General features: G+C 42.1%; 1 protein-coding gene across 7 annotated transcripts in view; it reads left to right on the forward strand.

Moving 5' to 3' along the window:
* LOC137424458 (odorant receptor 131-2-like) overlaps positions 1 to 14,628 on the forward strand; it is an 86,425-nt gene extending 71,797 nt beyond the window's left edge. The window contains exons 1-7 of one of the 7 annotated variants that reach the window (XM_078775479.1): positions 1,159 to 1,539; positions 1,629 to 1,859; positions 2,973 to 3,150; positions 4,954 to 5,115; positions 11,841 to 12,147; positions 12,249 to 12,329; positions 13,968 to 14,628. In XM_078775479.1, the coding sequence (XP_078631605.1) occupies positions 5,021 to 5,115; positions 11,841 to 12,147; positions 12,249 to 12,329; positions 13,968 to 14,264 (780 nt within the window). In that variant the 5' untranslated portion in view covers positions 1,159 to 1,539; positions 1,629 to 1,859; positions 2,973 to 3,150; positions 4,954 to 5,020 and the 3' untranslated portion in view covers positions 14,265 to 14,628. Of the gene's footprint in view, positions 1 to 1,145; positions 1,860 to 2,812; positions 3,151 to 4,953; positions 5,116 to 11,840; positions 12,330 to 13,967 lie in introns of those variants that run through there. The other 6 variants (XM_078775478.1, XM_078775473.1, XM_078775477.1 and 3 more) reach the window with 6 other exon arrangements.
* The last annotated feature ends 936 nt before the right edge of the window (positions 14,629 to 15,564 follow it).

The following is a 15,564-nucleotide window of genomic DNA, read 5'->3' on the forward strand; positions in this document are numbered from 1 at the left end:
ACATCAGATTTAGCAATTTGTACAAAGTTATTTCGTTTATAAAATTGTACATTTTATAGCAATAATTGCTTTCTTCGATTTATAAAGGAGTTTGTGATCATGTAATTAAAGTGGTGAATCTGCACTTTTTTACATTGAAATGTGTTCACTCGCGGATCATCGAGGATTCCGATACGAACTGTAAACGTATTTATTGTTTAATGTCGAAGGAAGGTGATCTCGTGAACTCATTCCCTCCGTAGTTAAAATAATATTAAACTTCAATATCGTTAAAAATGTTATTAATTATCCCCAAAATGTCCGATCCACTCTCAGCTATTTCCACCATCACTCGATCCTCTTTCAGGGAAATAACGACTCGTGATCTGAATCGAGGAATAAAGGATGAATGAAAACACAAGCAATTGTTTGAACTGTTCCCAAGATCAGGAGCTGTGGTTCGTGTAAGTGCTGTGTTCGTGTGTTCACTTTGTAAAGTTTTCTTTGGGATCACGTGCAGAAAACTAAGGAAATTCATATTTAAATCTCGTTTTCCTTTTCTCAAACTGATAATCCGAGATGTTAAATCTAAATGATTTATACTGTTTATGAAAACACATCCCATGCGATGTGAACCAGTTCTCTCTGTTCTGTTCCTGACCCTGTTCGGATCTTCAGTGATGTGTAATTAACCTCGTCGTGGGATTTGCCATCTGCTGTGATCCACAGCTTTTATATTCGGGTTTAACATTACAATTTCGAAATGATGGTTCGAGATAGTGTATGTGTATATGTGTGGTGTTTGTATATGTGCATTGTACGTGTATGTATATTGTACATGTATGTAAAGTGTGTATGTATAGGTTACATGTATGTATATGTGTGTGTGGTGTTTGTATAATGTGTGTATATGTATATGTGTGTGTGGTGTTTGTATAATGTGTGTATATGTATATGTGTGTGTGGTGTTTGTATATGTGTATTGTACGTGTATGTATAGTGTGTATGTATATTGTACGTGTATGTATAGTGTGTATGTACATTGTATGTGTATGTATAGTGTTACGGGTTCGGCACTCATTCCTAGTGTTGTTATTATTATTGTGGGTCCAAGTATTGGGATTGTTGTTGATAAAAGGAAATCCGGATCGACACCGGAAGAGGTGGAGCGAAGAAAAGGGAGGTGGAAGGAGATCGGAAAGAGGTGTGGTGGTGGAGGCCCCGGGCCCAGCGTTCGACGTACAGTGCGAGGGAACCTTGCGTCCTTAAAAGGAAGTTCGGTCGATAAGAAATATCGCCGGAGTGCGGGGAGCCTGTGTCGCCGGGTATTCTCAGCGAGGTTCCGGAGGATCCAGACCTTGAGAACCCGGGTTGGAGCGAAAGCCGCCCGCCATTCTGGCCACGCGAGCACCCTGCAGGGAACAGGCTTTCGTCGTGTCGGCTGGGCATTGTTCCCTGGTGGATTGCCGGGAACGGCCGTGCCAGAGAGGGGCACGTGCAAATTATACGGAGGCTCGCGGGTTGAACCACAACGTGTACGTCGGAGCGAATCTTTGTGAGGTTCCTCTCCACCGCTGTGTTGCTGGGGGCTGAGCACGTGACCTCGGGGTCGTCTCGCTCGTCGACGCCTCAATTCGAATCTTTGTGAGGTTCCTCTCCACCGCTGTGCTGCTGGGGGCTGAGCACGTGACCTCGGGGTCGTCTCGCTCGTCGACGCCTCAATTGACCATCGGGTCTCGACTCCAAGATCGCGGGAGCGCACAGAGACATTGGGACTTCGCCTTGGAGTGGAGCAGAGACATTTGGGGAGGTGCCGTGAGTGGGAGCAGAGACATTGGGACTTCACCTTGGAGTGGAGCAGAGACATTGGGGGAGGTGCCGTGAGTGTGGGGTTGAGGGGCTTGATAAGGATATTATCGTAGGATTTGAATGTAGGGGTGATTGCCCCATTGCTGTATGGCTCTTTGTGTGTGATTGCCCCATTGCTGTATGGCTCTTTGTGTGGGATTTATAATATATTATGGTTTGCTTATAACCGGGTGTGGTTGCATCATTTGACTCAACTGTTTCATTTTCTGGTTCCAGTGAGAGATAACAAGTACAAAAGGTTTTAATTAAAACAAAAGCCGCGTCGATGTTACACAATGCCTAGATGCAGCTGTGCCTATAACGTCGATGTTATAGGCACAGGACATTCCTATTGATTCGATTACTTGATGTTATTTTTGTGCAAAGTGAAAATATATCTCGGCAATTTCCCGTGTGTGGCGACGAATTTTTAATATATCTCGGCATTTTCCCGTCTGTTATTTCAGGCGGTGTATGACTGACCATGCCGCGATTTAAAAAATATATATCTCGGCAATTTCCCGTGTGTGGCGACACGTGAACGAAGCTATGCTCCTCTCTCCACATTATTGTGACGACGTATAAATTAAATATTTCATCGTGACGATTGTCATCAAATGGACGAATTTTTAATATATCTCGGCATTTTCCCGTCTGTTATTTCGGGCGGTGTATGACTGACCATGCCGCGATTTAAACAAAATATATACATATATCTCGGCATTTTCCCGTCTGTTATTTCGGGCGGTGTATGACTGAGCATGCCGCGATTTAAAAAAATATATATATATATCTCGGCATTTTCCCGTCTGTTATTTCGGGCGGTGTATGACTGACCATGCTGCGATTTAAAAAAAATATATCTCAATGGACTTGAAGTTACAGGCCTTTGAGAATTCATTTCGTTCTATAAAGGGCAACTTTCATAAGATTTTCTTCCCGTTTTTTTTCAACCGAGTCTAAAACTATGTTAGTGACTGTGAAAAATGAAATGATATATCGAATTTGATTTGAAATAAAACTGTGTGAGAGAGGAAGACACCACGGGCCTACAAAACAGGCCTCAAAGCTATGCGAGTTAATAAAATGGTGGATATTTGTTTATATGAAGCCTCTCCCAAAATGGGTGGAGCTATGGTTCCCAGAATGGGTGGAGCTTCGAGGTTTTGTCTTCTCTGCAAGAACAAGAAGAAGAAGAAGAAGAAGAAGACAAACAACAACAACAACAGCAGAGGGCACTCTATGAGCAGCGTCTGCGACGCGGCTAAAAAACATCTTTCTGCCAGGGACCTCTCGGGGTCCGGAGGTCCACCGAGACCAGGGGTAAGGCGGGGGGGACCCTGTAACAATAGTGTGTACGTATATTGTATGTGTATGTATAGTGTGTATGTATATTGTACATGTATGTATAGTGTGTATGTATATTGTACGTGTATGTATAGTGTGTGTATGTATATTGTACGTGTATGTATAGTGTGTATGTATATTGTACGTGTATGTATAGTGTGTATGTATATTGTACGTGTATGTATATTGTACGTGCATGTATAGTGTGTATGTATATTGCATGTGTATGTATAGTGTGTATGTGTATTGTACGTGTATGTATCGTGCGAATGTATATTGTACGTCTATGTATAGTGTGTATGTATATTGTACGTGTATGTATCGTGTGTATGTATATTGTACGTGTATGTATAGTGTGTATGTATATTGTACGTGTATGTATAGTGTGTATGTATATTGTACGTGTATGTATAGTGTGTATGTATATTGTACGTGTATGTATAGTGTGTATGTATATTGTACGTGTATGTATAGTGTGTATGTATATTGTACGTGTATGTATATTGTACGTGTATGAATTGTGTGTATGTATATTGTACGTGTATGTATAGTGTACGTGTATGTATAGTGTGTATGTATATTGTACGTGTATGTATAGTGTGTATGTACTGTATATTGTACATGCATGTTTAGTGTGTATGTATATGTGCATGTATGTATGTATGTATGTATATGTATATGTATAGTTGTGTGTGTGTGTGTTGTAAGTATTTAATATATAATATATACTTACACTGATTGACAGATGTTAATGTTCGGTGTCTTTCGCGTGTCGTAGAAAGCAGAAATTTGCCGTGCCGATGGACATCAAAGCCGGAACTCTGGAAAAAATCACAGAACCGTCAGAAAGCATCTGTTAATGAAAATATACGGAAAAAAGAACATAAACGCAAACGTAAAAACAACAACAAAACTTCAATCAACATCCAGCATTTGACAATTGTAATTTATATAACTGTAAAATAAAGATGTCAACAATGTCCGTAAATTAAAAAAAGGAAAAAGCATCTGTAAATTAAAATTTACGTAAAAACCCATGAAAGCGTGGTGGCCGACCTTGGTCACTGGTGTCGGTCCAGTGTAAATCACCAGTGGGAAAAAAAAAAGAAAAAAAGTTGACTCATGACATGCAGTCATTCCATCACATGCTAAGACCATATGATCGGTATTAGGAACACTCAACATCGCACCTCTACGATATTTCATTACATTTTCTTGAATATTAAACTCTCTACACATTTTATTGAGAAACCATGTATGTATGTATGTATGTATGTATGTATGTATGTATGTAACGTATGTACTATGTATGTATGTACTATGTATGTATGTAATGGATGTATGTTTGTATGTAATGTAATGTATGCATGTATGTAACATAATGTATGCATGTATGTAACATAATGTATGCATGTATGTGTGTATGTATGTATGTATGTGTGTATGTATGTATGTTTGTATGTAACGTAATGTATGTATGTAAAATAATGTATACGTCGATGTAACGTAATGTATGCATGTATGTAATGTAATGTATGCATGTATGTAACGTAATGTATGTATGTGTGTATGTATGTATGTGACGTAATGTACTGTATGCATGCATATACTGTAATATATTCTTAACAAACCAAGTAAAATGTACTAAATATGTATATTTTGTGATTTATAGACTTGATATATTTTTTATTTAATTTCCTGAAAAACAATCTTGAATAGACCAAGACATGTCACCGACGCTTCTTATACAAAGCTTCTGTTGTTGTTGCAACACCACAGCTGTAATGGTGAGAAGATTGAAAATGCAATTCCGAGCTCCGTTATCATTGTGCTGTGGCTTATCATAATGGCTTCAGTTTCCTGTAACCTGCTTGTGGTTCTTTCCATCTCCTTCAAGCCGGCACTCTGGTCCCAGACCCGCTACCTGTTCCTATCCAGCAGGTAAGTGCAATATTACCAACTGTCCCTCAAATGTTGAAGTTGAGGATACTGTCGAAGCACACTATTACAGCATGAGAAGGGCATGGGACTTCTCGTTATAGCATGGGACTTCAACACATGAGTTGGATTGAAAGATACAAGTTTTCCTTTTCATGATGCGACGAAGCGCAATGGATAATTCCTCATCGGCCTCACAATGGAGCTAGAAATTGCTAACAGGGCTTCTGAAAGAAAGAAATAATATGTTGGACTAACATCGATCCAAATTGCAGCAAGTATCAGCTGGAGTGCTTGACTATCTCCTCGCTCGTAAAAGGTGGAGAAACAGTGTGCAAGATAATGAACCATACGATACGACCATTTTCTGTGAGATAACTAACAAGCAGCAATGGGACCAAGGGATATATTTGTCGAATTCTAACCTTGTATCGTTAGAACTTTTAATATCCTAAATAAACACATTTTTTGGCCCCATTGCAGAGTTCTTTAGAATGAGCCATGAATCAATTTTTTCGATTGAGCCGTTTCGGAGTAGAGAGGCAAAGTTGAAGGTGTTTTCCAAGATGGCGCCCATACCACGAATTATGACATCATAATTAGCAGTAAAAAAAAATTCTGCATCGCCAGCCAATCACTTGGTGAAAATTTCGTGTCAATCGGGCCAACGGTTGCAGAGAACTTTGATTTTAAAGTTTTCAGACGTGAAAAATAGGGTGGAAGAATAAGGAGAAGTAGAAGAAAAACTCTACAGTCCCGTGAAAAAGTAAGTACACCCCATGTAAAGTTTTGACTTTTTCAACATATTTCAACATACAGCTATTTGATCTTCATTTCAACAATATTGAGAGATAAGGTGATATAATCTTACTATAATTCACCAAATGTCTGTCTGTCTGTCTGTCCGTTCGAAGGTACCGTTAAAACTGCTGAACCGATCGCAAAGATATTTTGGGTGGATAATCCTGCGATCCGCAGGGGTAAAATAACCTATTTAGTTTTCCCAATTTCAGCTTTAGTCTCCAGCATTCTCAGGTTTCGACTCCCGCATAACATTCGCGTTCGCATGACGTTCATTGTGACGTCTTCTTACGTCGAGCAACGGTACCCGGCCTATGGGCGGGGCTTCAATTGGGAGGCCCAAATGAAAAGGCTAAATATCGGTGGAAAACACGATGGAATAATATTTGAAACACGATGGAATAATATTTACCGATATGAACAGTGATGTGGCTTTTATTGAAATTCTAAAGACACTGTTTAGATTTTGATGATTTGCGTGTGATATGATTCAACGGATGTTTATATGAATCGTTTAAAATAAAAAAAGCCTTCAATTTCTGATATTTTGCCATCGCCATATGTAGTTCGCCACGGACCCACGATCGATGTTTCTCCACGTGAACGTACCCGTTTGTTTGCGAACAGGTACGTTTTTCATGGAAGTCCTTCACGAACTTGCTGTCCATGTCTGCCGTGCGACTGAAGGTGCTACAGGAATGTGGAATTTATTGGTTTCATACTTTAGCATTCACCGTATCTGCATTGCCTGTTTGCTTCTGGCCTCCCACCCGTGCGTAGCACGGGTATTTCTCTAGTATAACAAATATCATGAAACATTACATTTTGTAGTCCATTGTATAATTTAAATAAACATAAATGCAAATTTCGCATGTGGAAAAAGTAAGTACACCCCTACATTTATCACTACTTCAAATACCTAAAATTAGGATCAGGTGCACCAGCTCAGGTGCAAATGATTAGAACATCGTTAGAGAGGATCTTGGACGAACCTGTCTCATTTAAACCTCAGACATTTAGTTTCGTTTGCTCTTTGTTGTTGAAGTGTGTGGCATCACCATGTCTAGATCAAAAGAGCTCCCTGAGGCCTTCAGAAAGAAGGTTATAGATGCCTCCGAATCTGGGAAGGGATTTCAAAAGATCTCCAAACAATTTGAAATCAATCATTCAACTGTCCGGAAGATCATCTACAAGTGGTGAAGATTCCAAACAACTGCCAACTTGTTCAGGCCAGGCCGCCCCAGCAAGTTCAGCCCGAGAGCAGACCGCAAGATGCTGAAAGAAGTCTCTAAGAACCCCAGAATGTCATCACGGGACCTACAGGTAGCTCTTGCCACTGTTGATGTCAAAGTGCACGAGTCTACCATTAGAAAGAGGCTGCACAAATTTGATCGACATGGGAGGTGTGCCAGGAGGAAACCTTTGCTGTCCAGAAAGAACATCAGGGCAAGACTAAAGTTTGCCAATGAACACCTAGGCAAAGACCAGCACTTCTGGAACAATGTGCTCTGGACAGATGAGTCAAAGGTAGAGCTATTTGGCCACAGTACCAGAAGACATGTTTGACGAAAACCAAAGACAGCATTTGACCACAAGAACCTGATGCCAACTGTAAAGCATGGTGGTGGAAATATTATGGTTTGGGGCAGCTTTGCTGCATCAGGGCCTGGGCAGCTCACCATCATAGAATCCACTATGAATTCTTCATTGTACCAGAGGGTGCTTGAGGATAATGTGAGGCCATCTGTCGGAAAGTTGAAGCTCAACCGAAGGTGGACCTTGCAACATGACAATGACCCTAAACGTACCAGTAAATCCACCAAGGAATGGCTGAAAAGAAAGAAATGGAGCGTTCTGGAATGGCCAAGTCAAAGCCCGGATCTAAATCCCATCGAGATGTTGTTGGGGGATTTGAAACGAGCTGTGCATGTAAGAAACTCCTCAAACATCGCACAGCTGAAATAATTCTGCATGGAGGAGTGGGCAAAAATTTCTCCCAGTCGATGTCAGAGACTGTTCGACAGTTATAAGAAACGCCTACTTGAGGTTGTTTCTGCCAAAGGGGGCAATACCACCTATTAGAGCCAAGGATGTACTTACTTTTTCCACATGCGAAATTTGCATTTATGTTCATTTAAATTATACAATGGACTACAAAATGTAAATGTTTCATGATATTTGTTATATTATATCACCTTTATCTATCAATATTGTTGAAATGAAGATCAAATAGATGCATGTTGAAGTAAGTTGAAAAAGTCGAAACTTTACATGGGGTGTACTTACTTTTTCACGTGCCTGCAGGTATTAGTCTACATTTCATGTCGAGGAAACCAAACTAGAACGGCACTCGGTAGAGAGCACACATCCGCCAGGCTGAACAGTTTACATTTTCTATCCACTGATAGGTCGGATCTGGATTCAGACCTGAAACAAAATCGAATCGGCTTGTTCTTGTCACTTACCCAAGTCATCCACCAAGTTTTGTCAAATGTCGTCCACAACTTTTTGAAATGTCATGCTCTCTATCGTTTTTGGCCCTATTACTTACTCAATGGTGAAGAATCACTTCAAAAAAATTCTCTGATCTGGATCCGGATTCGAATCTTCACCAAAATTGAATCGATTCTTCTTTGTCACACCTCGAACCTGTCCACCAAGTTACATCTGATTTCGTCCACAACTTTGAGATATCGTGCTATATATTGTTTTATTTTCCATCTCTCAATGGTGAAGAATCTCTTTAAAATTCTCAGATCCAGATCCGATTTCGGATCTTCATCAAAATCTAATCATTTCGTCCTTGTCACATACCCAACCTTTCCACCAAATTTCGTCCAAATCGGTCCACAACGTTTTCAAATATCCTGTTCACAAACAGACAAACGTGACAGACTGACGTATGACGAAAATTGCAAAAGAAACAACAGACAAGGGTGAAAACATAACATCCATCCGCCTTCAGTGGCAGATGTAAATATAAAACAATTATTAAACATGCCACAAAAGAAAGCAACCGCCTCAAATACAAACAAGCGAAGAAGGTATAAAGAAAAGAGCACAACGATGCCTGCGAGAACGCCCATGCCTTCACACACCACCAACCCCATCTGGAGGGTGTAAAGATTTACTGCAGGTGTGACCACCGGAGCCAAGTGAGCGAGTCCTCTGCGGGATGAAGATTTGGTTCTTCAATCCCCGGAAGAGGAGGGGCAAATGTCCAAAGCTCTCTTCACCTTGTCAGGGCCTGTAGATCATCCTGGTGCAAATCTGTGACATGGCGTTTAAAATCTAAATGGGCCCACGGGTCCTCTCCCGGATCGTCCACGCCAACCTTCTATGGCCATACAAGGGCGATGAGACACACTCATGGATCGCCTCGATCCTAGTAGGAGAAGCAATGATGAGCATCTCTGCAAATACAGGGGGCTCATTAGATTAGAGAGAAAAATTTGGAACACACGTGGGTCACTCGTAAATTTGTCCACGTGAGGGCACAGGAACATTAGCCTGAGGGAGTATTCGCTTAGAAGGGGGGGGGGGGGCGGGTAGTGGGTTTAGATGGAAGCATTTGGGACATTGGGTTATAGACCAGATGGATTTCTGAGAAATGTGAATGTTAGGTGCATTTTTGGGTAAAAGTTGGGAACCTCACTTTTTAACATAATTAGGGTATGCTGGTTCCCAAGTTCCCGGTTCCCATTAACCCGGTTCCCAAGCCGAATTTTGAGTTTTTGACCTTCTAATTAGCATAAACAAAATGGCCACCAAACTGCCATTTTTGGACAATTTCTTTGAACAAGCATTTATATATCATGTATATACATGCAGCTCTTTTACTTTATAACTTTTTCCCCAAAATGCACCTCAAAGCTAATACATGGCCTTTTTTCATAAATCCGTCTCGTCCATATTATGGTTGGCGACATATTGAAACAGACATTCAAACTGATATTGAAATTGGACACTATAAAATGGGAAATGGTTTTAATAAGACAATGTTTCACACAACCATTTATTATAAAATTAAGTATACATGGCCATGAAGCACAAACATTCAGGAATGTCACACATGTTGTTTTGCCAAACTACCTCAAATTCATACAAGGGGTCTGATCATCACTCTGTTGCTGACAGGCACACATTGATGTGCACCTCAACTCTGAATAGCGACATTTGCAGCGTCGAGTCTTGCATTGCTTCTGGCATGCACAACAAATCATCTTGAGGCAACTTTCTGGGATTGGACTCAGTGAAATCAGAATAGGCTCTCGTCCTGAATCACCACGTTTCCATCCCATTTCCACAAGTGCAGTTAGGTCAGGTATGGCACAATGAGCATTTCTCCATACCATGGCTTGATAGTGTACTCGCATCAAATGGAAATGAAGAGCATCACTTGTCGGTGACATTGCTTCTGGTTTACCAGTCTTGGAGAACAACATATGCTGTGCTGAATCAACAGAGGTTGTTCTGTGCACATTATATATTCTGCAGACAAACGCTTCTGCAGATTTGATTGTCTCCTCTGTGAGTTCACCTGTGTTCTTCAGCAGTTTATTCAAAACTCAAAAAAAACCAACTCAAAATTCAGCTTGGGAACCGGGTTATTCAAATTCAGCATACCCTAATTATGTTAAAAAGTGAGGTTCCTAACTTTTCCCCAAAAATGCACATAGAAGCTTATACATGGCCTTTTTCCATAAATCCGTCTAGTCTATTAGAGTTAGAGGGCAAGTAGTTGGATAGTTTGGTGCAGGAGTGTGGAAATGAAAAATGGAGTGAATGTGGGAGAGCGGCCTGGGAGAGAATGAAAGGCTTGAATGATGGTGTGAATGAGTGACTGGGAAGGAATGAATCCCGGCCAAGGAAGCTGAGGCTATAGTTAAAAATCAGCCAGAGGGATCCAGCCACTTTACAATGGATGTCGTTCTGCAGTTGGTGCTGTGTGGAAAGTGTTATTTTTCAGGGTGCCAGGTAAATTTATGGGCTCGGAGTATGACTCACAAGAGAGGTGAGTGTAGTCGTGAAGGGCACCCCTGGCACTGTGATCCTGCAGGCCAGAAGTAGACCCTGAGCTCAGAGGGGAATGCCAAATTTTTGGGTCCAGGAATGCAGAAGAGGGAACCAGAGCACCAATTGCCAGTGAGGGCACTGGGGGAAGGGGGAGGCGAGGAAGACGGAAGAGCTCTTGCCATCAATTTGGAATGGAGCAGGGAAGCTCGGTGGCGGCCCAGAGAGGCGATAGTGTGGAGGCAAGGATGGAAAACAGAGGGCCAGGCTCGAAGAAGTGTGAGCACCAACATGCGGGACGATGGGTGATTAAGGTTATTAGAATCGCTTAGTTTGAAGGAGACATGTTCGTGAGTCTTGAAGGAGTTTAATTGATAAGGTAATGACTGCTAGGATAGTTAGAAATGTTTCCTCTTCACAACCTATATGCCCAGATGATTACCAGCCACTGGATTTGCCTGCCTGAGAATACTTTGGGACCTGCAGATGCATTTCGAACTCGTGCCGAGGTTCCCACAGATCCACCTTTTCTCTTCATGGTTTCATAGGGGATTAGGGGATTTCTAAGGACTGGACATAGTACGCCCCAAGAGACGCAATAGTTAGAGATGTAGGGAAGGGTTAGAAGAAGGCTAGAAACAGAGCAGGAACAGAAGGGGAAAAAGGGGCATGGACACTATCAAGGATAGGCCCATTGAGGTATGAGGTGTACGAGAAGAGGCCGGCCAGCAACACCTGCCTTGCCATGTCTTTTTTGCCTTTGCCATGACCATTGAACAGGGGGGTGGGAAACAAGAAACTTTCGTATAAGAATAAGGTGCCACCTGTATTAAAAGGTATTAATTTCACACAATAATCTTGTAAATCCCTATATTACTGACTTTTCTCATCGTTAACCTCTTTGTCACCTACAGTCTTTTCAGTGATCTGGCATTGCTGCTAAACTCCACTATGATCTTAACCTTCACCTGGAACAGGATTTGCATGCCGTTTTTGATATGCATCACATTGAACACAATGAGCAAGCTGTTGTTCCTTTGTAGCATATCCTGTGTGGTTGCTATGACAGCTGAGCGTTACGTCGCAATATGCCATCCTATGCGCTACCACGCGGGTCTCTGTGGCCCACAAATGGCAACACTGGTCCTTTCTTTCATATGGTTGGCTTCACTTTCTGTCCCTACTTTTTTCACCACCATGTTGGCGGTGAAGACAAGAGAGGTGAAACGGCTCATTATTTGTGAAATACAGAATTTGGAGAGTTTTGATCAGTTTTACATGTCAATCAAGAATATCATGTACGGGTGCTTCTTTGTGTCCAGTTCACTTGCAGTAATTTTTACTTACATCCAGCTGACATTGATTTCAAGAAGGGCTTCAAACGATTTTGGTGCATCATCCAGGTAAATTCCAAGCAGGAAGCCTGATGATTGTGCTTGCAGCGAAATAAATCACATATTTGGCTGCGCTTGGATGGGTTTGAGGGTTGTGGAGTTGCGGCCAAAACCAGAATCCTGTCCAGGTTCCTCCTGCTAACTCCATCTTTGCTCTTTACTTTTTTTTTGGTTCCTTCTGATGACTCCAATGCAGTATTTGTTTTCCGTTTCATTGCTATTGTATCATATCCTGATGCTGTGTGGACACTGCTTCCCCGCTGATGGACCGTTTTTTTTTTGTTTGTTTAGTTTTTGTATACAAGATCGAGGTTTGTGTAAGATCTAACATTAATCACAAAAAAACAATCTGACAAATAAAACATATGATAAAGGGAGACAAGATGGGGAGAGAGACGGGAGCGCACAAGTACAACAGTAGAGAACTGGGGCATAGAGAGATCTGTGGGAGGGAGAGGGCTTTGGGGGAGGAGTCATGGGAAAGGGGACATGGGGGTGGGAGATGTATAAAACACCTGGACACTGCAAGGACTTCCGGGAAAGAGGTCGGTATTTCAAAAACGTGGATCTGGGCCTGGGGTGAATTAACGGGGGTATAAAAGATCAAGGTTTTGGATGGGGGAAGATAAGAGATGGTGGTGAACAGCTGTTTTAAAGTGGGTTTGAAGAGAGTGAGGGAGTTTGTTCCAGAGGCGGGAGAAAAGGGGAATGAAAGAGTGAAGGTGAATAGAGAGTCTTGATTTTGGCAGTTTAACCATAAGAGGTTTGCAGGCAGATCTTGTGTGACCTGCAGGAATATTGGGGGTACAGAGCACAGACAGAGCTGGAGAGGAGTCGGTAGAAGACAGAAAGACCACCAACCTGCCTGTGGTGAGTGAGTGAAAGGCCCTCGGAGTTAGCTTCATCGCGGGAGATTCCAATGATTCTGAAAGCTTTGGTTTCAACAGCGTGAAGCCGAGCTTGGTGTGAAGCAGGAGCACCAGCCCAGAGACGAGAGCAGTATTCCATCAAACTGCGGATGAAAGCTTTGTATGTGGTGAGAAGCTCAGCAGTGCTGAGAAAGGACTTCGCACAACGGAGGATGCCCAGTAAGTGACTGGCTTTGGAAGCCAGCTTGGAAATGTGGTTTTCCCAGGACCGATCATGGCAGATGGTGAAACCCAAAAGCTTGAGTGACAGAACTTATTTCAGAAGATTGTTGAGAAAGTAGATGGGAGGGTTATCGATATGGTCTTTTCGGAGAGACATGGTGAGGGTGCGAGATGTCATGATTGAAAGACATGTTCCAAGCGTTTGACCAGCTTGTGATTTTATCCAGGTTTGCAGAGAGTGAAGAGGCTACTGCCTGCCAATCTGAGGGATGGATAGGCAGAGTGTGGAGTCAGTAGCAAAGAGATAAGGAGATGTGTTGGTCTTTTGGAGTTATCTGGGCAACATCCACCACAATATATTCAATGTTGATTTCTATCTTGTTTTCTGTAAAGATGGGGGCCTCATTGCAAGTGAATTAAATCAAATACTGTATGTAGTTCTTTAATCATGCATGACAACTTTTCTAACATTGAAAGACTGTGTTTTGTTCAGCTGCTCTTTGCTCGTTTATTGAAGTTTTAAACTACTGAAGTAGTGTCTTCTCATGCATTGCAGGGCACTGCAGACGGTCACTCTACATGCAATCCATCTGGCACTCTTACTACTGTCTCTGTTTCAGTCACCATTCATGAAATGGCTTCAAAATTTGAGATCGCAGAAGTTGGCGCTGAAAGGTGCTTACATTGTCGTCTTTGTTGTGCTCTTTGTGCTGCCACGCCTTTTGAGTCCACTAATTTATGGTATGCGGGACACAAAACTACGTCAGAGACTCAAGCGACAAGTATTTTGGGCCATTTCAACATGAACTATGGTCATAAAGAGCCAATATACTATTATTTAGTTATCAGTTGAATGTTTCCTAATTTTTCACGGTATCATGAGGAAATAAATATTTGTGTGGAAGAGACATCCGAATGCGAAAGAAGGATCAATGATCTTGATTCCACTCAATTTGTGTGGAACACAGACATGTTCTGCACAAACTAAGACAGAAAGATAAACAACCAAAATCCACGTCTTATTATTATTTTTATTTTGTGTCCCATGTTTAATGTGTTTTAAATATGGCTTTACATTGAAATGTAGAGTTGTATTGTGGTGAAACAGTTTTATTGTATCCCCGTGAGTTGCATATTTTCACCCAATGAATCTTGGCTACATGAGCAATGCCATGAAAATTGTCAATGATATGCTTAATAAACCTTGTCATACTCACCTTTTGCCTCTGGCCTTGAACATCATAAAATAATTCAAGAAGTGTTGGTTTGTTTGTTTGACGTCTATGCATTCCTAACCTGCAGGACGGAATGAGTTGAAAACTGCGGGTTGTACTCTGAGTGTGCACGAGAGGGTTGAGGTGGTAAAAAGAATGAAGCTCGGTAAAAAATGAAATCATAGTTCCAGGGGTTCATGAAACCGAGCTCGGTAAGAGGCAGGAGCACCGGCCCATAGGGGAGAGCAGTACTCCATCAAGCTGTGGCTGAAAGATTTTCATGTGGTGAGAAGCTCAGTAGTGCGAAGGAAGGACTTCGCACGATGGAGGATGCCCATCTGGTGACTGGCTTTGGACGCCAGCTTGGAAGTGTTTTTTTTTCCCAGGAAAGATTATGATTAATCTGTCGTTGCAAGGATCTGTTTTTGCACCTTTTTGTGTAAAGCGGTAATGTTGGCTGATTTCCAAGCAGATGGCAGAGGATGTTGATCAAAAGAGAGGATGAAGAGAACAGAGACAGGGTGTGATAGAGCGGCAGAGCAGGCTTTTAGGACCTGTGCGCTGACGCCATCTAGTCCAGTTGCAGAATCGGAGTTGAGGTTTGACAGAAACCACCCTTGTCCCCTTCCACCCTTCCACCTTATCAGGAGAGAAGGACACTGAGTCCATGTGCAGCTGGGTTCGACTGGGTTAGGTGGGTACAGGGAGCGATGGGTTTGGGATGCAATATTTTGAGGCAAACACAGAGTTGAGGCATTCAGCTTTGTCACGTGCGGTGTCAACTGTGTCGCCATTTGAGGTAAGGGAGGGGATGGAGGGGGAACAAACACCAGAAACGGATTTGACCAGACGCCACCAGGATTTGGAGGAGGGAGACAGGTTTGAGAGTTCAGTCTTGAGACAACAACAACAACAACATGCATTTTAAGGCCATTTTCC

Source organism: Myxine glutinosa, chromosome 4 (assembly GCF_964187855.1).
Source record: "Myxine glutinosa chromosome 4, kmMyxGlut1.1, whole genome shotgun sequence".
NCBI classification, from domain to species: domain Eukaryota; kingdom Metazoa; phylum Chordata; class Myxini; order Myxiniformes; family Myxinidae; genus Myxine; species Myxine glutinosa.